At 42.6% G+C, this 25,070-nt stretch overlaps 1 protein-coding gene across 2 annotated transcripts in view; it reads left to right on the plus strand.

Annotated features, from left to right (window-relative positions):
- Lgr5 (leucine rich repeat containing G protein-coupled receptor 5) overlaps positions 1-25,070 on the plus strand; it is a 73,259-nt gene that overhangs the window by 11,182 nt on the left and 37,007 nt on the right. For both annotated transcript variants that reach the window (XM_028877964.2, XM_037196756.1), the window contains exons 2-3: positions 5,570-5,641; positions 13,435-13,506. In XM_028877964.2, coding sequence (XP_028733797.1) covers positions 5,570-5,641; positions 13,435-13,506 — 144 coding nt within the window. The remainder of the gene's footprint in view (positions 1-5,569; positions 5,642-13,434; positions 13,507-25,070) is intronic.

Raw genomic sequence — 25,070 nt, forward strand, 5'->3', positions numbered from 1 at the left:
GGGAGTCATTTTATTGTTGTGTTCCTTTAGCAAAATAATAGTATTTGGTTTTCCCCTAGGTCCGTGGGCTATCTTGTATCAGGTTCTTGGCAACCTGAACAGTGGTAGGCATGAGTTCTATCTCCTGGAGTGGGCCTTCCACACAACCAGATAGTGGTTGGTTGCTCCCACATTTATGCTACTATTGCCCAAATGTATCATGCAAGCAGGTCACCATTGTGGATCAAAGGGTTTGCGGCTGGGTTAGAATACAACTTTTTAATTTTTTTTTCCATGTCCAAAGTCAATGTCTCAAAAGTCCGTCAACCTATTTAACAAATAATAAAATGGGACCAGAATTAGTAAGCACAACGCTGCAAACTGTATTCAAAAATCCCCAACTGTACTGAAGACGTGGCTGTAAATAGAGAGGGGCGTATTCTGACTGAAGTGACAGTTGCTGATCACTTCAGTGTGGTCAGTGAAGCCATCTGTGGTGGCCAAGCAGCTCTGGGTACCTCGATTCAATAAGTAACTCTTTAGTGTCCTATGCATCTCATTACATATAGATTCATACTCTTGTTCAGAATTACTTTGGATCCCTAATCAAGTACAGGTGGGCAGTGCCCATCTGCTCATCATGACAGAATGTGGCTTTTCCTGGCTTTTGTTTGTTTTTTTGTTTTGTTTTGTTTTGTTTTGTTTTTTCAAGACAGGGTTTCTCTGTGCAGTTTTGGTGCCTGTCCTGGATCTCCCTCTGTAGACCAGGTTGGCCTCGAACTCACAGAGATCTGCCTGGCACTGCCTCCCAAGTGCTGGGATTAAAGGCGTGTGCCACCACCATTTTTTCCTGGTTTAACCACATACTTTATACCTTGACTCTACTGATGGATTCATAGTCACAGTGCAGGTTTCTTTTTTTCTTCTACACCAAGTCCGGCCACCTCCACTGTTGGCTACACCAGCTCTAGAATGTTCTAACTGGGCCTGTGCTCTCACTCTTAGCCTTTTAGAATAGTCCCACAAGAAGTATCCATTCAAAAATACAGGTCCGTTCACACCACTCTTTGACTCAATGGTCCTCCAAAGCCACTGAAGCAGTAGCCCTGGGCAGCTTCCTGCCCTACTCCCTGGCATTCTCCTGCTTGGCCATTCTCCATACTCACCCTCCAGAAGGAAATCTAGACCACACCAGGTATCCGCCATTCTAATCTCCCCTTCACAGTATGGCTCAGACCTCTGTTGAAATGCCCTCGTAGCAGAGAAGCTCTCCTATTCCACTGTATCTAAAATAATCACCCTCCGTGACCACAGCCCTCAGTTCCTGGTCTCTTTACCACTGCTCTTCTTCCCTCAGAGAATAATCATGCTATGCTGTTTGTTATTGGGCCCAATGACTTTCCCCCTCACATTAGAATGAGTTTGGGACCTCGATGAGTCTCCTATTCACTACTGCGTCACCAAAGCAGTCCCCGGACAGAACAAACCCCCGACAAATGCTTGCTGGCTACAAGAAACTAGTATGGAAGAATGATAAAGGGCACTTTTTTCCCCCTCAACTCCAAATGACTGTTAGGAGCCCAGAAGCCCTAACAGGGCGCTGTGCTGGCTCAGGTGTGCCAACTGCAAGTTAACAGTGTAAAGATGAAAGAGAAAGAAAGCGAGGACAGTGAGTGTGGACGACTGGAGCAGCTTTGGGAACCTGACTCCTTGAGGCCAGCGTGCAGGCAGGTGTGGCGTTTCCTTGCCAGCTAAATAAGCCTCCAATCATCCGCTTGTTTGCAGAAGATAACCCAGGTCCATGCCGATCCACTTCTTCATCCAGAAGCGACTGCAAGGCTGTGGGACAGTTTGGATCCACAGCTCCACAAAGTCATCTGGGGGACCGAGGTCACTTCCTTCCTTTGGGTGGGGGGGGAGGGGTGCATTCACGTGAGTGAGTGTGGGCACACGCACATAGCAGTGCTTGTGTGTGGAAGGCGGGAAACAACCTCTGGAGTCATCGTGCTTGAGACGGGGTCTCTTTATTATTTGCTGCTGAATCAATCTTCAGGGAGTCCCTTGTCCGTGTCTCCCTGCTACTGGCATTACAGATGTGCACTACTGCCACTGACTTTAAGTGACCTCTGGAAGTTAAACTTAGGTCCTCGCACTCATGTGTCCATGACTTTACCTGCTGAGCCTTCTCCTCAGTCCACTTCGCTGCTTTGTATTCTTCTCATTTCTCCTTTCATGGAATGGTCTTCGCATTCGAACCCTGATACTCATTCACCAGACGCATCTGTAGGAAAGGGGAAATAGAGGAAGTTGGGAACAAGCAACCTCCTTTTCGGAGGTGATGGAGAAGCTGCATGTAGCATCTTTACATAGTCTGACTTAGTCATGTGAGTGCAGGAAGATGCAAAAAAAAAAAAAAAAGGCTACGAAAATGAGACTTTAGGTAAGTGTCCATGTGTACAGTTCAACTCTAAACTCTATGTAGGGGAAATTACCCTGAAAGGAAGGAATACTTGGGGACAGTTATTGGACTTTATTTAAACTGATTAGTTAAATGCAATTTGGGCAGTTCACTCTGCCTGCAACACTATTTGAGAGTCCTAGAATAGGTACAAAGCCAAGTCCCAGGTTTGTGTGTTATATGACAAGCACAGCACAAAGTAGATTCTATAAAAACCCATCATCCAGGCACAGACTCCTACCAAAGGAGTTCAAACAGAGACATTAGAAGTCTCAGAAAGGAGATGGCTTTGAGAGACAGAAGGGGGCAGAAAAAGATGATTCTAGATGGAGCAAAAGGATAGATGTGATGAGCTAGCCTCGTGATCCTGTTCAGCTTCGGGATAAAGAGATTTGTGGAAGCAGCCGAGGCTTGTTTCCTCCAGGTATGAAAACTGGTAAGAGTTTTTAATGAGTCACTCATATGGCCAGAGCTGCCCACACAAAGATCATCAATGAACACAGAATGACTGGGAGCAAGGAAGGAAGGAACTGGGGAGTGAGGCAGAGGAAAATCACAAGGTTTCTTATAAAACTATTTTATAGGAAAAATTTTAAACCCTTTGGAATCACCTTGGTCAAATATTAAGCTGAATTGCATATGATTAACACATATTTTCTGATTTCCTGCCATGGTTAGGTTAGTGGATTTCAATTTTTTTTTTCACTGTGCTTATTTAAAAAGAAACATTTCTTCCCTTAATCCTTTCCATAAGTATATTTGGTACAAAACAACATTTATCCACTCTCTTTTTTATTCTGCATTTTAACTATTAATTTCAGAATGAGAGCCTAAAAAAATGTATTTACTGTTTGAAAAACACTTCCTTAGACCATGAGGGAAGGAGTACAGAACGCAGGCTATGGAGGTCTTACAGACTACATCTGTCAAGGGAAGAAAGAGAGGCACAAACCACCACAACACAAAAGAGTGGCGTCAGGGGCCTGGAAGGGTCCTGAGATGGCATCTTGTCTAAACGTTTCATATTGTTACTGAAGTGAAGAAGCACAAAGATGTCTGCTGACTTAACAGTTCAAAGCAAATTAATACACAGAAAAAGATAGGCAAAGCTCCTTTAAGAAGCCCAAGTCCCTTGTATTATTAGATTCCTTCTTGCCGGGTGGCAGTGGTGCACGCCTTTAATCCTAGCACTTGGGAGGCAGAGGCAGGCGGATCTCTGTGAGTTCGAGGCCAGCCTGGGCTACAGAGTGAGTTCCAGGAAAAGCACAAAGCTACACAGAGAAACCCTGTCTTGAAAAAAACAAAAAGAAAAGGGGGGGGTGTTAAATTCCTTCTTAAAATCAGGATTACAAATATTGTGGCCTATGTAATTTCAATCGGACAAATGCTTGTCAGTTTTTTTTCTTGATGTTATTATTTCTGTGTTGGTGTGATTGTTGCTGTTTTGTTGGTTTGGGGCTTGAGACAGGGTCTTGTTTAGTCCAGGCTGGACACAAACTTAAGATCCTTCTGCCTCTGCCTCCAAAATACTAGTATTGCATGCCTGAACCATCACGCCTGGCTTCAAATGTCTTTTGTTTTATATTGGCGTGTGTGTGTGTGTGTGTGTGTGTGTGTGTGTGTGTGTGTGTGTGTGTGTGTGTGTGTCACATGCATGCCAGTACCAGAGGAGGCCAGGAGAGGGTGTCAGTCTCCACCAGCTATTGGCAGTCGTGAGGGACTCCATGTGGGTGCTGGGTACTGAACTCGGGTCTTCTAGAAGAGCAACAAGTCACCTAACCACTGAGCCATCTCTCCAACTCCTCAGATACTCATAATCCTAATACCATTCAGTTCTATTCATAAGATAAATTGCATTACCTTTTTGAATATGTGTGGTCTAATGTCAGTGGAATGGGCTTAGCAAGGGGATACATATTTAAAGTTGTATGGTGACTGGTTTATTTCAGTCAAGTCTTTAGCTCTCTGTGACTGAATTGTCTCCCCCTTTGAACACAATATCGAGGATGTGTCTGAGGCCATCAGACCCTTCAGGAAAAGTGTTCTAGTCAAGTGGACCAGCTCTACCCCTAACCTACATCTTCATCACTGAAGGACAGGGCTGTCTTGGCTTAGAAGTGTTCTGGCCCTTGGATGTGATGAAGTCCTTGGGAGACTCTGCTCTTCTGACTCACTTTGTTGTCCTAAATTTTTCTGCTTGATAGATAATATCACATACATCTCAGGCTATGGCTCTGATGTGGCTGCTGAATTGATACAGAATCAAACACTGGAGCCACATACTTCATTAGCCTTTTTTGCATATTTTTCTCAATAAAAAATATTGCAAAGATAACTTTTCAAATGTTACTTGGAAAAGATGTCAAAACTTGCCATGAAGTCACTTATGTTAGCATATTCCACTCTGAGCTCTGTGCTCCCAGTTTAAGGTATTATTCAATTAAGGCATGTTAAATTAAGCTTCTCTATCTCTTCTTGTGGTTTAGGGGAAGTGGTTTAAGTGAGTGTGATAATATACATTCTTATTTTCCAATAATAAAAAATTGACTCTATCCTGGTCTAATTACACTGAAAATATTCTTGTTTGATTATTTCATGTTATAAATGTTGGAAGTAAAAGTTATGTCACATTTTTACATCACAGGTTTGTTTCAAATTATTATGTGGTGGTAGTTTTTGTTTAAAAAATTAAAGGGCAGGCCGGGCGGTGGTGGCGCACGCCTTTAATCCCAGCACTCGGGAGGCAGAGGCAGGTGGATCTCTGTGAGTTCGAGGCCAGTCTGGGCTAGCAAGTGAGTCCCAGGAAAGGCGCAAAGCTACCCAGAGAAACCCTGTCTCGAAAAATTTAAAAAAAAAAAAATTTAAAGGGCAGGAATAGATACATATGTAGCTAGGAAATAATTTATTTTAAAGTAATTTATTTCACTTTTTTCTTAAGCACCTCTTCTGCCAACACTGTTTTTGGAAATTTAAAGTGTTTGCAAACTATGAGAAAACAAGGTTCTTTACAGTTACTTATGTGGTTTGAACATAGTTGTATTGCATTTTCAACAGTGAAATGAATTCCACTTGAAGGATATGCTAATTTTTTTTCTCTCTCTCCCTCTCTCCCCTCTCCACTGAAACGCACAGACGTCTTGCTGGAAATGCTTTGACACACATTCCCAAGGGAGCATTCACAGGCCTTCACAGTCTTAAAGTTCTGTAAGTAAACCAAGCGTTGCTGGAGATCATTCTGATTTTCCTGTCAAAAGACCGCTAATGAATGTGCAAACATGAGGTGCCATTTGGATCTTTGAGGTGACTCATTGAAGTCCCTCTCTGCCTCCCCTGGTGTCGTAAATCCTTGTTACACTTGTCTATAACCTGTGTGTGACAATTCCTCTCCCCTTCTTTAACATTATATCTAAAGTTGTTGGCCTTTACATACCCCCCTTACCTATTCGAACATGCAAGAATGTTCCTTTTTTTCTCCCTGTCATGTCGTTGGGGAGCATATGTCTAAAGATTCTGGTCCCCGAGTGAATAACTCGCTGTGATGCCACCATCATGAGATCACAGCTTCAAACTTGCTTTGAGATTTGTTTCCTTATGATCTACCAAGTCAGGACCCACTCAAGCATATTAGGTTTGTGTATATGAGTAGAGGCAGAAAGCCTGGAGCCCGACCCAGTAAGGTGGACAGCTGTTCATTACGAAATGTTGGGTTAGGGTTGGAGCTCAATGGTACAACCTTTGCCAACTATACTCAAAGCCCTGGGTTCTACACAGGGGACAGAGTAGGAGAGAAGGAGCGGAAGGTTTTAAATGTATGTTTATACATATGTTTTCTTAGCATTCATTGTCCAGCTTCCAAATTTGTTGTCCTAAAATTCAGTAGAGTTGGATACTTTCTTAGTTTGGGTGACTACTGCTGTACTGAAACACCATGACCAAACGCAGCTTGGGGAGGAAAGGGTTTATTTGACTTTTATATCCTGAATCACAGCCCACGGAGAGAAGCCCAGGCAGGAACTCAAGCAGGGCAGGAACCTGGAGGCAGGAGCCGATGCAGAGGAAGAGTGCTGTTTACTGGCTTGCTTGCCATGGCTTTCTCAGCCTGCTTTCTTCTAGCTCCCAGGACCACCAGCCCAAAGGTGGCACCACCCACAATAAGCTTAGCCACCCCACATCAATCTCTAATTAAGACAATCAGGCTTGTCTACAGTCTGATCTTGTGGAGGGGTTTTCTTAATTGAATTTCCCTCCTCTCACTTGACATAAAACTAACCAGCACAAACACCTTCTTCTTCTAGTACCCACCACCAAATTTTATTTCAGTGTGTTCAAGTTTGTAGAAAATAGTAAAAGTTGCAAGTCACTCTAAATTTTATCCCTAAAACAATATCTTGATTTTATTTTTTTATTGAGATTAAAGTTAACTCCAAAAAAGCATTTGATTTATATATGCTTAATGAAAATTGCATTTCAATTGCCTAAGATATATATATATGTAAGTTTTTAAAAGTTTAATTCAATTTAATATTTTATGAAAAATTAAATTCTAGGGGAATGAAGGAGAACAACTGGGGTGGGGTGCTGTGGCTGGGATGTAAAATAAATAGATGAATAAAAAATAAATAAATTCTATAGCAGAACCATTATTAGGTCTTCTTAGATGACTGGATTTAGCTTGCCTTTTCTTTGGGTCATTTGTGCTATTAACAAAAATATTTTGGGTCATATTGCCAACCCTAATGCTAACTTATTGTATGTATTAACACCGTGTACAATGAACCTATATTTCAATGAATCCAGCAAGATATTTGAACCATTCAAAATGCATCATGAAACTCAAGTTTAAATAAGATGGCTAAAATGATTCCCCATGTCAAGTTATGTACAATAAAATATTCGAATGCTGTTAAATATATTATATTGTAGGGGCTAGAGAGATGTTCCTATGGTTAAAAACACTGGCTGCTCTTAAAGAGGACCCAGAATTTAATCTCAGCACCCACATGGCAGCTCACAACCACCTGTAACTCCAGTTGCAAGGAACCCATGGCCCCCTTTTGTTCTCCACAGTAACCCATAGGTTCATAAACATATAGACACATTCACAGACAACTAAAAATAAATAAAATATAAAGGAATAAATTATACTATAATCAACTACCTCAATTCACTCAACAAACTGTATATTGAGTATATGAGATAGTGTGTATATATGGGTACAGGTGTATCTCAAGCCATCATATTTTATTTGATATACAAGTATCTAATATGAATACAAATGAATTACATGATATTAAATATATGTGGCTTATTATAATTGCATGGATATATAACTTTAAATCCCTAAATTTTTAATGAAGTTGGAACTACTCAAGTTTTATACATGATTTTTTTCCCACCACCATATTATGTATATTTCCTGATTTTTCCATTGTGTAATTCTAATTCCACCATCTTCCCACTGAGTGTTCCTCATAATACACCACATGTCCAGTAAGTCAAAGACAAAGTATGTCCCGGTCATTGGTATATCCCAGCCGGTTGAAAAGTACCTGACTCACAGTATGCACTCAGTAAACATTTGTGGAGTGATGATTCTGATTCATGACACAGGGAAAACACAGACGCTCTAGACATCGACATTTTCTTAATTTTGTGTGATGAAAACCCATTTACAAGTTTATTTATCAGATAACTATTAGCCATTCAGTGAAGGAAGTGTCTGTGTCTGATATGGGTTTCTGCCTGCAAACACATTTCATGTGCCCAGAATGGTTAAGCACATGCTCTTGCTGCTTCCTGAGCTACATTTTGCCCACACACTCTAGATAGCACTGGCCTAAACTGGTTTCTTAAATGAGTCCTAGAAGCAGTAGTTTGGATACGGTTCAAGTTTGTCCCCCAAACATTCATGTGCGGAAAGTTTGGTCCTGGTAGGGTAATGCTAAAACAGTGGAACCATTAAGGGGTGGAGCCTATCGGGAGGTCACTCTGTCATTAGAAGGGCCATTCTCAGAGGATTAATACAGTTTTCACCTGGTTAATTCCCCAGAGTAGAAATTGTTATAAAAAAAGAACAAGCTTGGCCCCTGGATCCCTTCAGCTTCCTGTCTTACCATATGATCGCTTTGGGGTCTATTCCTTCATTGTGATGTTACCATTCCTGCATCCCTCACTAGATTCTGGATAGATGATGCTAAAATCTGGAAAACAACCTTGGACTTTCAGCCTGTAAACTAAATAAACCTATTTGCTTCATAAAGTTCCCATCCTTGGGTTTTCTTGTTCTATTACGGCAACAGGCAATGAGCTGAGGTTATAGGCTATCTCTGAGACTCACTGTCTAAATGTACTCTTTACACCAGAAAAAAAAAATGAATGGAACAAATGATGGATTTGTCATTGAGAGTCTCTTTTTATCCGTTCCTACCAACCGATGTTTCCTATCTTCTCCATCAGGGATTCAACAAAGCTCGATGCTTGTGGTGCTCAAAGAGTCATTAAACAAATTATTGCTAGTAATTACTGCTGGACCAAGGAATATAAGTCATGAACTTGAAGATTTTATAATCTAGTGGCAGATTGTGGGATCAAGACAGACAAGCATATCACCTCTGCTTCTTGGACAAAGCATATCTAGAGATGTGATCAGCTCTACAACTATAAAGGCTAGGAACATTCAGTCCAGTCTAGGGTTCAGCCTTGGCTTCCTATGAAAGAGATTTTTCCTGTAGGAAAAAAAAAAAAAAAGCAAAAAACAAACAAACAACAACAGAAGCTGAATCTGGAAGTATACCTTGAAATTAACCCTCCAGGTAATCTGGCAGCTGAGTGACAGGACAGTGTGTGCTCAGAGACACACGGGTGGCCAAAGCCAGGAATGAAGGGGCAGCCCCCAAGGGGTTGATAAGCCAGCATTTCAAGGAGAGCTTTGGAGGAAAGTAATCTGTGAGGAAAGAGTCTGTGGGGACATCTTTCTCCAGTTGTAACCCAGAAAGATCAAAATGTGGGGTATCACCCAGCATAAAGGCAATTTTATCTACCATTCCATTTGACTTCTGATATGCCTTGTCACCAGATGCAAACCAATAATACTACTTTAGTGCATAACTCTGCAGAAAGGTTTTATAAGAAGTTCAACATGGTGTCATATTTTCATAGGGAAATCGAGGTGGATTAAATGCATCCTGTCAAAACCATTGAATAATTAATTGAGTTTGTATTTTTTTATTCCTAGCATTATAGGTGTTCTAATGATTTATTTAAGTTAAAGTATCATTTATTCAGTAGAAACATATCAAAAGCCACAAAACAGACTGTGTGTGTGTGTGTGTGTGTGTGTGTGTGTGTGTGTGTGTGTGTGTGTAAAACTTCTTTGAAATCACTATTAAATGAGCAGAAAAATATGAAACAAAGAGAAAGGGTCCCATTGGATTTAATTAACAAAGTTTGCTTTATACATATTTCATACTATCACCTTTTAACTACCTGGGTCACACATGCAGAGTTCATGTTGTAGCAATTATTCAATGGATTATTAATGGGATGGCCTGTTGCTTTTAAAATCATATTCTTCCATTGCCTAACAAGGTTTACTGCCCGACTTTGAAGAAAACAAGTTCCCAATCAACCTTGAATCCCCATTTCCTATGAAAGGATATAATCTCTAGAGCTTTTCAATGTACTAGAGAAGGAATGCTGACCTCCACCTGAACATACAGGATAAATATTCTTAGGACATTTCAAGAGTTTCTTGTCCTAAGGCATAGGAGATGAGTTTGACTTATCCTGGGGATACCCACACCCATATGTGAGTTTCACAGCTCTTCACCTGAAGTGCAACCCTTGTATTTTATTTGGGGTCTGTTGTTTTTATTTTAATAAAGGTTGTTTCCTTTTTTCCTTTAAAATATCTAAGGATGCTCTGTTGTTGCATGTCTTCACTAGTTTCTATTCTAGTGGCCATCTAGACTCTATCCATGTTTCTAGTCGTGTATCAAATGGCTTCCAATCACGTTATTTTTCTCACACACACACACCTTATTATTAAAATTCTAAGCAAGGGCTAATGTAGCTAGAGTTTTCCTGCCTCACCCACAGTCAGGACAAATCTCTCTCACCCGCCAGTCCCACAGCCGCTCAGACCCAACCAAGTAAACACAGAGACTTATATTGCTTACAAACTGTATGGCTGTTGCAGGCTTCTTGTTAACTGTTCTTATAGCTTAAATTAATCCATTTCCACAAATCTATAACTTGCCACATGGCTCGAGGCTTACTGGTATCTTTTCCTGCTGCTTGTCAGGGTGGTGGTTGGCAGTGTCTCTTCTGCCTTCCTGTTCTTTCTTTTCTCCTCTCTGTTAGTCCCGCCTATACTTCCTGCCTAGCCACTGGCCAATCAGTGTTTTATTTATTGACCAATCAGAGCAATTTGACATACAGACCATCCCACAGCACAGCCAAGTGCAGACCATCTCAGACACCTGCACTCAGACCCGTGGTCCTAATCATCCTCTATGTGGACCTGCTGGGAAAAGCCATGAGGAACCCAAGAACGGGCTCCCACAGGACATACAGAACATCCCACAGCAGGCTAACGATGTAGCTCAGCTTGTGAAGTGGTTGCTTAACATGCATGAAGTCCTGGATTCTATCCCCAGCACTTCATGAAGCAGGTATAGTAGTGCATGCCTATAATCCTAGCACTAGGGAGGTGGAGGCTGAATGACCAGAAGTTCAAGGTCACCCTCAGCTAATGAGTTTGAAATGAATATGGGCTATATAAGATCTTGTCTCAGGAAAAAAGAACTAAACATATAAATATAGAGTCTAGCATCTGACTCCTTCATTAAAAATGATTCCTGGTAATGTATCTTAGTTAAGGTTTCTATGGCTATGAAGAGACACCATGACCACAGCAACTTTTATAAAGGAAAACATTTAATGAGGTAGCTTACAGTTTCAGACGTTTTGTCCATTATCATCATGGTGGTACATGGCGGCTGAGAGTGTGTTGGCATGCAGGCAGACATGGTGCTGGAGAAGGAGCTGAGAGTCTCACATCTTGATCCACAGGCAACAAGAAGTGAACTGAACTAGGCATAGCTTGAGCATAGGAGACCTCAAAGCCCACCCCCACAGTGACACCTTTCCTCCAACCAGGCCACACCTACTTCAATAAGGCCACACATCCTAATAGTGCCACTCCCTATGAGCTTATGGGGGCCAATTACATTCAGACTTCCACAAATTGTCACACATAATGCCATGCATTTAGTCAAATAAATAATTTTACTAGAAGTTACTTTTCCATAGTTACTTCTCCTTTGTGATGCCATTAGGTAAGTACTGATCCAATGAGGTTGAAAGCCACAGCACAAGCAACAAATTTCTGAGCAGAAGAGACTTGTCACTATCCTCGTAAAAACTCTCAAATATTTTATAAAGTTCAAAAGTGGACGCAAAGACAATGTATAAAAGTCATGTTTGTTTAGAGCCATGCCTTGCATGAGGTGGATGAGTAGAGACTATGGTAAGACAAGAGAAAGGCACTAGTGGTCCAGTCAACTAAGATAAAGAATAAAGATGCCAGCAGCCTTGGTTGACTAGGGCTGTTTTAGATGTGGAATCTTATTGCCATCTCTTGCCTCTAACATGTATGATGATTGTCCCTGAACACATTGGCCCTAAGATCAATAAGCCGTTGGGGTTCTGTGCTGCAAAATACTTAACCCACTGAAATGCTGCATGAGGCATTTCAACAAAATTCATTTTCGGGTATAAGCCCTTCAGTCAAGGAGAGAAGCCCTCCTCCTACCACCCACCTTCAAACCAAAGCCATGCGGTGATAGGCAAAGGTAACTATAGAAAAGTCACAGAGGCGGGGGAGGGGTGGAAGGAGGGATGAGAGGGGCATCTGTGGTTGGTATGTAAAACGAATAAAGAAAAAAGAAAAGAAAAGTCACAGAGAGCCATCCTTCCCCCATCCGATGTGGATCTAGGATCCAGCCTTGGTAAACGACAGGAAGTCTATACATAGACTTAAACAGAAATAACATCTGAGAATTAGGTTGTCATTTGTCACTAGTCTCTAACAAATTGTTCTCCTTCCCCACCCCGCCCCCACTTCATCTTATCTGTTCTCACTTAGCCTTGCTGATCAAAAACTAGAGGAGAAGGGAAAAGACAGTAGAAGCAAAGATGTATACTTAGAGAAGCCTGAAGATGCTGTATGAAATAGCGGCTATTTTAAACAGACCTAGAAAAGAAATAACAAGTTATAGAAATCACACCTTGTATCTAACAAAAGCAGTTCATATCATCTGTTTTGTACTGTTATGCAAATGATAAAATGGAGTTATGTGTCTACACCCTTACCCAGGACATGTTCGGCTTGGTTTATATTTCATGGATTTAGTAAGGAGGGCTTGCAAAAGAAATCAGCAGCCATGTGGGAGTTTGGGGTTTTTTTATTTTGTTTTGTTTTGTTGTTGTTGTTTCGAGACAGAGTTTCTCCGTGTAGTTTTGTGCCTTTCCTGGAACTCACTTTGTAGACCAGGCTGGCCTAGAACTCACAGAGATCAACCTGCCTCTGCCTCCCGAGTGCTGGGATTAAAGGCGTGCACCACCACCGCCGGCCCATGTGGGAGTTTTATACTGCACTTTATAGTACTATAAACTCTTGAACTGTTTCGTCTCCCATTGAAATATCACAAACAAAAACAGGAATTTCTAATTAACTCATTGGGGGCACAAGATAACCTGCTCTACTTCTGTCATTCAAAGGGAACTAGACTAGAGATCTGGGCTTAATTGATAATTGGGTTTTTAGGAATTCTTTCTTTCTTATTTGCACTCCCTTGGGAATTTATCCTCCCGAACACTTTGATTGACGTTCCGAGGTTTTGACGGCAGCTGGAATGGTGTCTGACGCTGTTGCGTTAGGGTTGTCTAGTGTGACTTTTCTTTAATAATCTTTCTCCACTTGTTTCCATGGGCAGTATGCTGCAGAATAATCAGCTGAGGCAGGTCCCCTCGGAAGCCCTGCAGAACCTGCGAAGTCTCCAATCCCTGTAAGTACAGTCGTAACTACAAAACACGGCTCTCGATTTGAGAAGGAACATTTAAATGTCCTGTAGACCATTTTGTTTGATCCCTGAGTTGATGAGTTGTGTGGACTTGAGTTGTAGCCCTAGAGGTTGAGATATCCGGGCAGGGATTTAATTACACCCGCAGTCAAAGGCCTCGTCTATGTGTCTCAGAACCAAACATCTACTTCCATTCCCATTAATAGTTTTGTTTCTGAATTCAAATCAGAAATGACGCTTAGTTTTTACCTAGAAAATTGGATGGGACAATCTGATAGTCTGGCATCTTTAATTTGTTTTATTTTTAAAGCGTCAGAGCGTCTTTGTAATCCAATTTTGCTGAGTCAAGTGAAGATGAGTGTTTTAAACTCTGCATATCTGTCCAACACCCTCAAATTACAAAATCAAGACTTACCATGCGTTCTGAAGCATGGCTACAGCACAAACCACCAGCTGCCCATCACTGCACACACATAGATAATCGCAAACAGTCCCACAGTTCCCATATACATGGCCTCCCAGACCTCACACAGACATCACACACACATACACACACACACACACCCTGCAGTGGTGTTGATGTCTTTTGCTCTGAACACACACCTTTCTTTCCATCAGGAGTTTCTCTCCAAGCACCCACATAAACACATAAGTAATTGCTCCCATGAAGAACATTCATACCAGCTAGATGTTTGGGAGCTTGGGTTTGGGTTGGAAGTAATTGTTCTCAATCAACTACTTGGCAAGTCTCTGCCTCAACTGCTGCGTGAGTAAATCACCTTCTCATCAGAACGTCTGAGCGATTGCAACACGTCGCGTGATTTCTGATATACGTGTGAGTCATGGACTCCTTAATTGTACTTCTGCTGGAGGTCCTCATCTGTCTAACAAAGCACTGCTTTCTAGTCTTGACTGATGAGGAAGATAAATGCGTGAACAAAGCAGGAGAATACCGCAGGCTCTAGCTGGAAATCTTCGTAAGGAATCCATCAGTTAATAATTACATACAGTTTGCTTAATGCTTTTTTACTGCGGTGACATGAGAGGAGGGGATTGTGAGATCTGAGGATGAGACCTCCGTCCTTTGATCTTCCTTTTTAATGAAAGAAAATCTGTGCTCGAGATCATTTCAAGCTTTTTTATTCTAGTCAAACAAAGTGACTTCCTAGGTTTTCAGCAGCCTATAGATAAACAAGCCCACAAGGGCCCCTTTGTGGCTGGGGAGAGGCTGTTGCTCTGCCAGCCACTCCTTAATGACAGGACACTGTCCCGCTGCCCTGCTTCAGCTAGCTTTACCCGACACAAGCAGGGGTAAGCCAACTGTCTCCAGTGGGGCTGTGTGGGCATGGGGCTCTCGTGGCTAAATGGAAATCGAGATAATGGCAGCGCCCGATAGGACTTCTAAACAGCTGCAAGGCAGGCCGCAGATAGAAGGATAAGAGTTTGTAACCGAAATCCCCTATTGGCTGAAAGATCACAAACAGAAGTGAGCTCTTTGAGAAAGAGAAAACCATGAAGCTTTTGTTCGCTTGAACTGGGTGGTGACTCTCTGATAAAGGTGTTCAGATTTTGTTTCTGACCGGCCCGATATTTACTGTTCACCAGGTGTCTCCTGGTTTCTGGTTCACAAAGGAATTACTTTCCGGAGCCTTGTGAATGATATAAATGCATGTTCCTTGTGAAAAGGTCGAGGGTTAATTTGCCAGGATGACGTCACATCCGAAATGAAGTGTCTAGACAGGTTCTCAGCCCCTGGCTCACGCTGCGTTGTGTCAGCTGGATTATGCTAGGATGATCACAGGGTCCCTTTGCCCAGAGCACAATCAGTGTGAGGTATGAGGCAAGGGCAATGTGTGTGCTAGTGTTCTTCTTTTTCTCGCTGATATTGTTTGTGCTGCTTTGGTCCAGCAAATAGGGTCTGCTCACAAGAGATTCATAAACACATTCAACTCGAGCGCTACAGACCATGTTGCACCAATTGAGGGTGCCCCTGCCCTGGTTTGGAGGTCTGGGGGACAGCAAACCCCATTCGAATTGTATTGTTATCCTGTGCTTTACAGTGCTAAATTGTCTTTCTCTTGCTACTATTAAACAGCTCCAAAAGGAAAGGATTAAAGTGGGACTGGTAGTCCTCACATTCCTTCTGATTCCGTTCTGACTCCAGATCATCCACCTGGAATGCAAGAGCATTCACCTTGTACTGATTCAGCATCAATAAAAGCAAAAATGGGTGCGGGGGGGGGGGGGACGGGGCGGGACAGGGACGGGGGACACTCCATCTCCTCCCCTGCCAATACCAGGAGGTCTCTACCAAGTCACAGCCTCTTCTTGGACTTAGATTATCACTTAGCCCCTTTACTATATGGTGGTTCTTTCATTCTACTCTCTTAAGTTAACCCCCATTTCCCCAACCCCAACACACACACACACACACACACACACACACACACACACACACACGGTGGAGGGGTAGCGAGTACAGAGAGAAGGGGAGGGAGGGAGAGGAAGGAAAGGAGAGAGACGCTACAGAGAGAGAAAGGGAGGGAGGGAGGAAGAGAGATAGAGATTTTCTTTGTGTTTTACATGTACACCTCACTGAACATTGCATTGTACATACCTCCCCACTCGTGAGGCTCTTCAGTGTTGCTGATAAAAAATCACCCAGAAAGTTCCAACACCTTGGCTGCACCCCAGAACGATGCAAATCGGAATCCCTGAGTGTGTTAGTTACTTTCTTACTGCTGTGACTAATACCTGACAGGAAGCAGCGTAGAGGGGAAAGCATTTATTTTGGCTTACAGTTTGAGGGGATCGAAACGCAGTCCATCATGACTAAGAGGGCACCGTGACGTGAGTGAGAAGTATCTGGCCACATTGCATTCAGAGTCAGGATGCAAAGAGTGGACAGGAAGTGGGGCAAGACTATAAAACCCCAATCCCCACCCCAGTGACCCACTTCCTCTAGCAAGGCTCCACCCCCTCCCCCAAAGGTTCCAAAACCTTCCCAAGCAGTGCCACTATCTAATGACTCAGTATTCAAACTCAAGAGCCTGTGTTTGACATTCCTTACTCAGACCTCAACCCTAAGGATGCAATCTGTTGTGGAATATTACTTTAACTAGGTAAAGATGTGTTGCATTTGTTTATGCTGCCTTTGTTTAATTATGTAAGGATGTGTTGATGTTTTACCGTGCCTGCCTAAGGCACTGGATTGGTCTAATACAAAGCTGAGTGGTCAATAGCTAGGCAGTAGAGGGATAGGCAGGGCTGGCAGATGGAGAGAATGAGTAGGAGGAGGAATCTAGGCTGGAGAGGGGAGAAAAAAGGAGAGAGAAGAGAGAGGGAAGAGAGAAAGAGAGGGAGACGCCTAGGGCCATCCAGCCATCCAGCCACCAACCAGACAGACACCGAGTAAGACATACAGAATGCAAGAAAGGTTGAAAAGCCCTAAGTCAAAACATAGACAAAGAGAAACAGGTTAATTTAAGTTATAAGAGCCACATCAGCAGCACGTGAGCTATGCAGAACCCCGGGACCCAGCTCAGCCTGAACTAGTAAGAATCTCTGTTTGAACAAAACTCTAGATGATCTGTATACAAAACATGCATGAGTGATTCAAATGTTCAGTGTTCTGTTACCCTACCGAGCGGTCAACACACCCAAAAGATTGAGAACCGGCAAAACCGACCATTTGTGACCTCTGCTCCGCCCATCTACTCTTGGCTTCTTGGAGGGAGTTGAAGAAACGTGATCTATTGCAACTGGTAACATTGCTGTGAGGACCAGACAAATTGTTCTCAAGTTTCAAGGGTTCTAATTCTCCACTTGTTCCCCGTAAACAAAAACTGGTTTGTTCCTAACGAAATGACATAGGTACGTTTGTGTTCTCTTTTAACTGTCTGCTGATGCTTGCAAACTGTGCAGCTGAGGCCAAAGGGCCAGAGGCCAGCAGAACATACTCCTGGGCAATGTGTGCTTTTGACTTCTGACATGGCCATGGCTGCCCAGACACCGAAGAGATTGTTGTAATGTAATCAAACGTAACTTAATTTCCTTTCTGTATTTTTGGAAGGGAGTAGAAATGTAATCAGAATTTACAGTGAGTTGTATTTCACTCAGAAACTTTTGGCATTGTCGACATATGAGGACTAGGGTCAAGTTACAGTCATCTGATGGTAACCCAAAACCCAACTCTCCCATGCCTCTCACCTTTATTAGTTAAGAAATCAATCTATGCATAGTGACTGCCTCATTTGTGACGGCTAGTAATGGATTTCAAATATCTCAAAGTTATACATGAAGTTTAAGCTAACCAAGGAAAATTATACATTCATATTTGTCCAAGTAGCCAAAGGATTATCTGAAAACATTGATTTTTCATTCCAAATCTCCACTAGCAAAGCTAATTGTGTAAAATATGTATCACAGAAATGATAGGTTGCCAAGTCGAAAATGAAAGAATAACCAAGCATATCTTTATTACTTTCTCTACTTTCCAGTTAACTAATATTCATCTGCAGGGTACAGGAGTATATTTAAAACCCAAGCTGAATGTAAAATTCTTGCCTGAAGATCAACCTGCCTACACCTATCATTTCTAGGGCTACAAATTCTACCCCCGGACCACATGAAATATCTGTCAGTAACATTATCCAAACTCTCCATAGTTTGTTTCTGTTTATAGTTGTAGACAGTGGCCTAGAAGAGCCAGAGAGGAGGAAGAGGTGGGGCACAGCTCTGGGGAGCGTTAACAAGCCTAGGACAGCGGCATTATTCTCTTATTCACATTGGTGAGCCTATTGGGTTTCTGAGCCTGGATATAGAATGGGAAGGAAGTAACACAAGACAGGGAAGTATAAACAGACCAAAGAAAAGAAGATCAAACCAAAAGGGTAATATTATAAAATCCGGGGGCTAAAAATAAAGTGGCTTTAGGATTGGTGACCATAGGAGGTAGACATGGAAGTTCTAGAAGCAAGAGACTTTGTCTGTTGCGCTATCAAGGTTCAGTTCATGGAGCCATATGCAAATGAGCATTGAGTGAATTCTTAAAAGAAAAATATTTTTTTTTCTTCTTCCCTCTGTCTGAACATGAAGGGTAAGTAGTTTTCGGAGGAAAGGCTCTTTCTACAAAATGTTTACAAGAAGAAAAGCTAAGGTTGGAGGATGGGTCCTCATGTATGGGAAACAAAGTGAGTTGTTTATTCTTCAAAGGCCATGCATGAAAGATTCTTAGGCCAGATCATTGGCTGTGATACATGCGTTCATGACTGTCCCATCAGACAGGTAAGGAGAACATCCGTGTTAGGAAATTTGAAGTCAAATAAACTTTTTAAAGCAGGGGGATCTTTAGAAAAGCTAAAGGGATGTCAACTTTGGAAAGGCAACCTGGGAGTGCATCAAAAATGTTTCAGGCTTGATGGGATCTGTGATGAATGTGGAGGAGCACGCAGGAAAGCAGGAGAAAATGGAGACAGTAAAGAGGCAAAAATTAGCCTACAGAACTCACTCACCACCATGCTGATGAGAGAAGGCAACGTTTATTAAGCACTTGTGTCCCTATCCGGCCTCATGCTCACAGCAACCTCATGGGTTAGGTGCTAGGATTATCCCTTTCTTAGTGCTGAGAAGGCAAAATGGTCAGACTATTGGCCTTTCCCAGGACCGAGGTATGTTTGAGAGAAGTCTAGTTGGTCAGAACCCCCAAATCTGCCCATTTCACTGCCCTGGTTCTTTTTCTTCCCTCTAAGAGCTACCTGTGGAGAATGTGGACTGGTAGGAGAAGGGGAGGACTTGGTAGAAACACACGTAGTACAGCCATGTGTACTTGTACGTGTTCAAACTTTCACACAAAGAAAGGAGAGTTGTGCCAGGCGGCGGTGGCGCACGCCTTCAATCCCAGCACTCGGGAGGCAGAGCCGGGCGGATCTCTGTGAGTTCAAGGCCAGCCTGGTCTACAGAGCGAGATCCCGGACAGGCACCAAAACTACACAGAGAAATCCTGTCTCAAAAAAAAAAAAGAAAAGAAAGAAAGAAAAAGAAAGGAAGGAAGGAAGGAAGGAAGGAAGGAAGGAAGGAAGGAAGGAAGCAAGGAAGGAAGGAAGGAAGGAAGGAAGGAAGGAAGGAAAGAAAGGAAGGAAGGAAGATGAACTGGAGTCATAATGCTGCCAGACAGTAAAGTAAATTGTGGAAGAGAAGAATATGAAAATATGAGCCTGCCAGCTCTTGTTAGGGTTTCTCTAGGCATTTGATTGTCTGATCCTTTGTGCCTGTGAGGTTGCAATGATTTCTACTCTCCAGAGGAGAAGATGATGTGTGAGAATTTTGCCTCCATGGCCAAGGCAGGAGTCAAGCAGACAAAGGCTAGAAAAGGAAGTTCACTATGACATGGGCTACGTATGCAGCAGCTTATGGTGAGGGGGAAGGAAACCTATACTATCAGGAAACAGAACAAACCAGTGGCTGAAGCAAGATCTCGGAGGAAGAGGTAAACCTCGGGACAACCTTGGACGGCATGATGGGGCCAGGCTCTGTGAAAGTCGTGTGGGGCACATGAAGGATAATAGCAGGCCTAGTGCAAGATGGAACCCCACAGGAAGGTGTTAGCAGGGAGGAATCCGATCAGATCTGCATTATTGAAGAAGTCAAGGTGGAGAAAGGAAACTTCTGTCAGAGTTGGGGCCGAAGACTGAAAAAGGAATTGGGGTTTGAGAAACACCAAGAGGATGACGTTTCCAGTGTTTGAAGAGGCCAGGTGTGGTGGCATAAGCCTTTAATCCCAGCACCTGGGAGGCAGATCTCTGTGAGCTCGAGGGCAGCCTGGTCTACATCGTAAGTTCCAGGACAGCCAAGGCTACAAAGTGAGGACCCTGTCAAAGAAGAAGGAAGAAGAAAAATGAGAAGAAGAGGAAGGAGGAGGAGGAGAAGGGGAGGAGGAGGGGGAGGGGAGGAGGAGGGGGGAGGGGAAAGTATCTTGAATGATCTCTAAGTTTCTAGTTTCTCCAACAGTGTGGCTAATGAGGCAGTAGCTGGGGTAAGTACCACCGGCAGAGGACGGCATGAAGGGAGGGGCAGATCAGGATTTCAGTCTTGTGCTTTAGGAGAAAAAAAAAAAAAAACTAAATAAATGTGGCTTGATATTTGAATTCCAGATCTATACTTTAAAGGAGCCAGGGTGAAGGCTAGGTTAGTTAGCACCCACCACCATGCCTTCCTCTTCCCCTAACACTTCATGATGAGAATTGGTCTCACTGCTGTTTTTGAAATGTTCTATGAAGGTTGGAACCGTGCCTGCCTGGTTGAGTGCTAGATCTCCAGGCAGAGATACATAGACAGCCTTCTGGCATTATTTATTAAAATGAACCGGAGATCCAGACTCTAAGAGGTATTATGGACAGTTGTTCTGGGTTCCCTACTTTGGCCATAACCTGCATTTACCCATCTTCCTGGTTCCAGGTTCTAATCTATGTATGGCTGTTTCCCACACATCTCACTAAGTTGAACCCAGTGGTTTCTGCAGGGATGTTGGAGTTGACCTCCTTACCTGAATGAGTTTTCCCATTCAATTAGTTAAGGACTCCCCACTTCAAGAGTAGGTATGTGGGAAGAGCCTGCTGTTTAGAGGATTTATAAAATTTGGACAGGCACAGAGAGACTTCTAAACACAAGAGATGGTCATGAACCCAAAGCCTGGAATTACTGTGGGAAAGAGGTGAAAAAAAAAATATTTGACTAGATCAGAGAAATAGGAGAAAGGTTTGAGCAGATCTGGTGGATAGACAGCCTTGAATGAGGGCTTAGATTTTAAAGGAATGGTAATTTGGAAGAACATAGGTTCCTACCAAGGGAATGCCATAGAGGACGATTTCAGAGAGATTAATCTGGCAGCAGCCTGCAGGATTAATTGAAGAGATAAGAGATCAAAGGCAAAAGGACCAGCTCAGAAGCTGTGGCAATAATGCAGGTGTGAAGAGATAAGAGACTTCATCTCAGAGATGAAGATAAATGGCGAGAACTTACTGAATAACTAACAAGAAAGCAGTGCGAGATCCAGCTGTAGACGCTAGGTCTCAAGTCCTGGTGGATGGTACCCGGGAGACTGATGTGTCCCTGACAGAAAGCGTCTTTGTTTGCTGGAGAGAAAAAATGAAACTGAAGAAGTGACTGCCCTCGTTATTTTGGCAGCAGCCATCTTCTTGTCCCAAAATTCACAGCCCTGGTGATGTCCCCAGAAATGATCAACGTAATGAACCTTGACCTAAAATCTATTATTCTTCAGTGGGGAAGGGGGCTCAGCTCAGTGAGGAGTCCCTGCCTGTCACCAGGTTCAAGGCTTGAGCACCTCCATCTTCAGCAGGACTAGAAACAATGCCAGGGAAGTAGAGACTTAGATCCTCTGGCTCCTTTTTAGCCAGCTCCCGAGGCAGTGGACAAGGCTCTAAATTATGGCATTTCAGTGAACCTATAGGCTCTCTTTCGCAAGAGAGTGAAAAAAAAGAAGCATTACCGTTTCAGACATGTGCTAAAGCAATGAGTCTCCTCCTGGGGGCCACATCAGTGTTACCAGGTTAGGTGGAGGAGGAAAAACCGAAGCAGAAACTTCCCATCTCAGTGATTGCAGCCTTTATGTGAACCAGCATGCTCGTCTTTATTGGCTGTAGGAAATGTGCCGTCCTTGTGGGAAATGTATTAAAAGATGAAATCCCACATTATGACCATACCATACAAATATAAGAATAGGATCAGCAACAGCAAAAACAATTCTAATAACATGTAGAACTCATTTAAATCATATTGATCTGTTAAAATTCATATAGATAAACTTCTATCCTGATGGCACTAGTATAGTGACCTTGTGCCAGGTTCAACTGCGGTCATCCATCGGTTCCAGGACAAAAGGTTCAAAACAGTAAAATTTTACCGTCACAGAGAATTTGTGTATTTTATTGAACTGTATTTTAAAATGAATTTAGAGCCAGGTGGTTTTTGTTTTATTAGAAAAGTAAAGTAATAATTGAGAATGCTTTCGTTTCTTGGAGTTTGTCAGTGAACCAGACAGAACACTGGGGTTCCCTAACTATTCATGCCTTTCTCAAAATGATCTCACAAAAGGTGAAAAAAAAAAAAAAAAGTACCTACTATACAAGAGTGCTGGGTCAAATCTTTGAAATTTATGGGGGAAAAATGCTATTCTGTAAAAGCCGGTCGTGAAAATGCCATGCTCCATAATTCTGTTTATTATCGAGTCCCTGCAAGCTGTATGGTACAGCTGCAACTGTCTTCACACTTGGACCCTTCTTTCCTCTCAGCCGTCCCTGTTAATAATTGACACTATTATGGTCATCTTGGTATGGAATGAGCCAAGATCAATGGCTTATCTTTTGACTAACGCTTTCTTCCTTGTAGTTAATGGCTCATCAAAGACATTCTCAAACAAAGATACAAGCTTATATGATATGTTGGCAAGGTGTCATACAGAAGATAGATAAAGGACCATTTTCAAGAATAACAACAGCAGCAGTGATCTCATAGTGTCTCTAATCCCTACAATAATGCTGCTTATAAATCAAGGGCTCCGTTCAGGAGAACAGAGTAGATTCACAAAACGTTTCTCTTTAAGAGAGGAAATGTGAGCAGTTAATGCCTTATGCATAAAAGCATTAAGAGCATTAAGATTAAAACTTCACATGGGAAGAAAAAGAGTGCCATTGCTGGTTAAGAAAAGATGTTTTGCTTGACACTGTGTCACTTTGCTACATAGAACACCCGCTATTCCAGGATTACACTCACAATGAGCACCCCATTCTACTTTGTTTTTATTTTACATAAAACAGTGTGGCGGTCAGCCCTGCTCTCACGTGATCGCTATCAATTGTGAATCACCGTAGCTTTCTTGCTTCCCTTGCCCTGTTAATACTCCCCGTTTCTCCCCCACAATTGCTGTCAGAGTGGACATTCAACAGTACATTCCCATCTAAGGCTTGAAAATTTGTTAGAGAGGATCAGACATTTCTCCTAGGCAGATGGTCCAGAAGTCTCCTGAAAGTTAAGCCAAGCAGACTCAAAGTTCTTGAAACCCGTCAGGGTGAGCCATCTTGACCATGTGGGAGTAAGGAAAGGCAACACAAATCCCACAAGACGCAGTCCCCTCTGGCTGCCCACCCTGAGCTGCTCAATCTCTTTGGCAATGGTGGAACTCCCCAACCTCAATTCCTTCCTCCAGGAACTGAGTTATTTCGACATATGCCCATATGTCATGACAAGACCATTTATCTTCGTTCAAAGTCACTTCATTCGAAGTGGCTTTGCAGAGACTCGTGCATAAAAGAATTCTGTTCTTGCACCACGTGATACACAGCTTTCTGTAGTTGCTACTCAGGACCTCTTGCTCTCTGTGATGGAAGACTTACTATAACTAGCAACAACGCGTGCAGAACTGCCAAAGGCACAGTCACAGGGGTGTGTGATGGGTAAAAGAGTCTCCATGTCTGTTCGTCCACAGGACAAAAACATGGCGTTCACCTACAGAGAAGTGTGAAATTACAATGGATTAAGGAACTGCAAGAAAAATAGACTTCTATGGGGAGAAAAATGATGTCACTCACAAATCTAAAGATCCAAAACATTTCCACTTAATTCCCACAGTAATCCTGTGACATATTATAATTCTGCCTTATAAATGTGAAAACTGATCCAAAGAAATAATAACCAATATGTCCCAACATTTCAGAATTGATTAGGGATGGGCTCTTGACTTAAATTTGTTGGTAGCTTGCTTGTTTGGTTGACTGTTGAGCAGCTGATTGCTTGGTGGTTAGCTGGTTGGTTGGTTGGTTGGTGGTTAACTGGTTGGCTGGTTTTTTGGTTGGTTGGTGGCCTGGTTGCCAGGTTTGTTGATTGATTGGTTGCCTGATTGCTAGGTTGGTTGGTTGGGTGGTTGGGTAGTTGCCTGGTTGCCAGGTTGGTTTGTTGGTTGGTTGGTGGCCTGGTTGCCAGGTTGGTTGATTTTTGTAATGCTAGCAATGGAACTCAGGGCCATGTACAGGCAAATGCCTTACCACTGGACTATATCCCCAGCCCTTAGCTTTGCTTCTAATTCAGCATGATTTCCAATTCGGTGTGGCCATTGTTGTCGATGATAAAAGAAGTGGGAGTTAAAGAAACTGGAGAGATGAATCATCAGTTAAGAGCACTTGACTCTTCCGGTGGTCGTGGGTTCAATTCCAATCATCCACATCAGGCAGTCCACAACTGCCTATAACTTCAGCTCCATGAAATCCAGTACCCCTTTCTGGCTGTTTTTTGCACTCACATGCATGTGGCATTTACACATGCATACACACACACACACACACACACACACACACACACTTTTTAATTTTTTAAGTAAAATCTGTAATTTCATCATAAACAGTAAGACTATAAGGAGCATAATGATCTCCTTTCAGATTCTATTTCAGAGTGACCACAATGAAGAGGCCTTATCTGAGTTAAAGCAAGGCCATTCCCACTGCTTTTTAAATATTTCACTCTGCTCTGCATAACTGCAC

This window comes from Peromyscus leucopus, chromosome 18 (assembly GCF_004664715.2).
Source record: "Peromyscus leucopus breed LL Stock chromosome 18, UCI_PerLeu_2.1, whole genome shotgun sequence".
NCBI classification, from domain to species: domain Eukaryota; kingdom Metazoa; phylum Chordata; class Mammalia; order Rodentia; family Cricetidae; genus Peromyscus; species Peromyscus leucopus.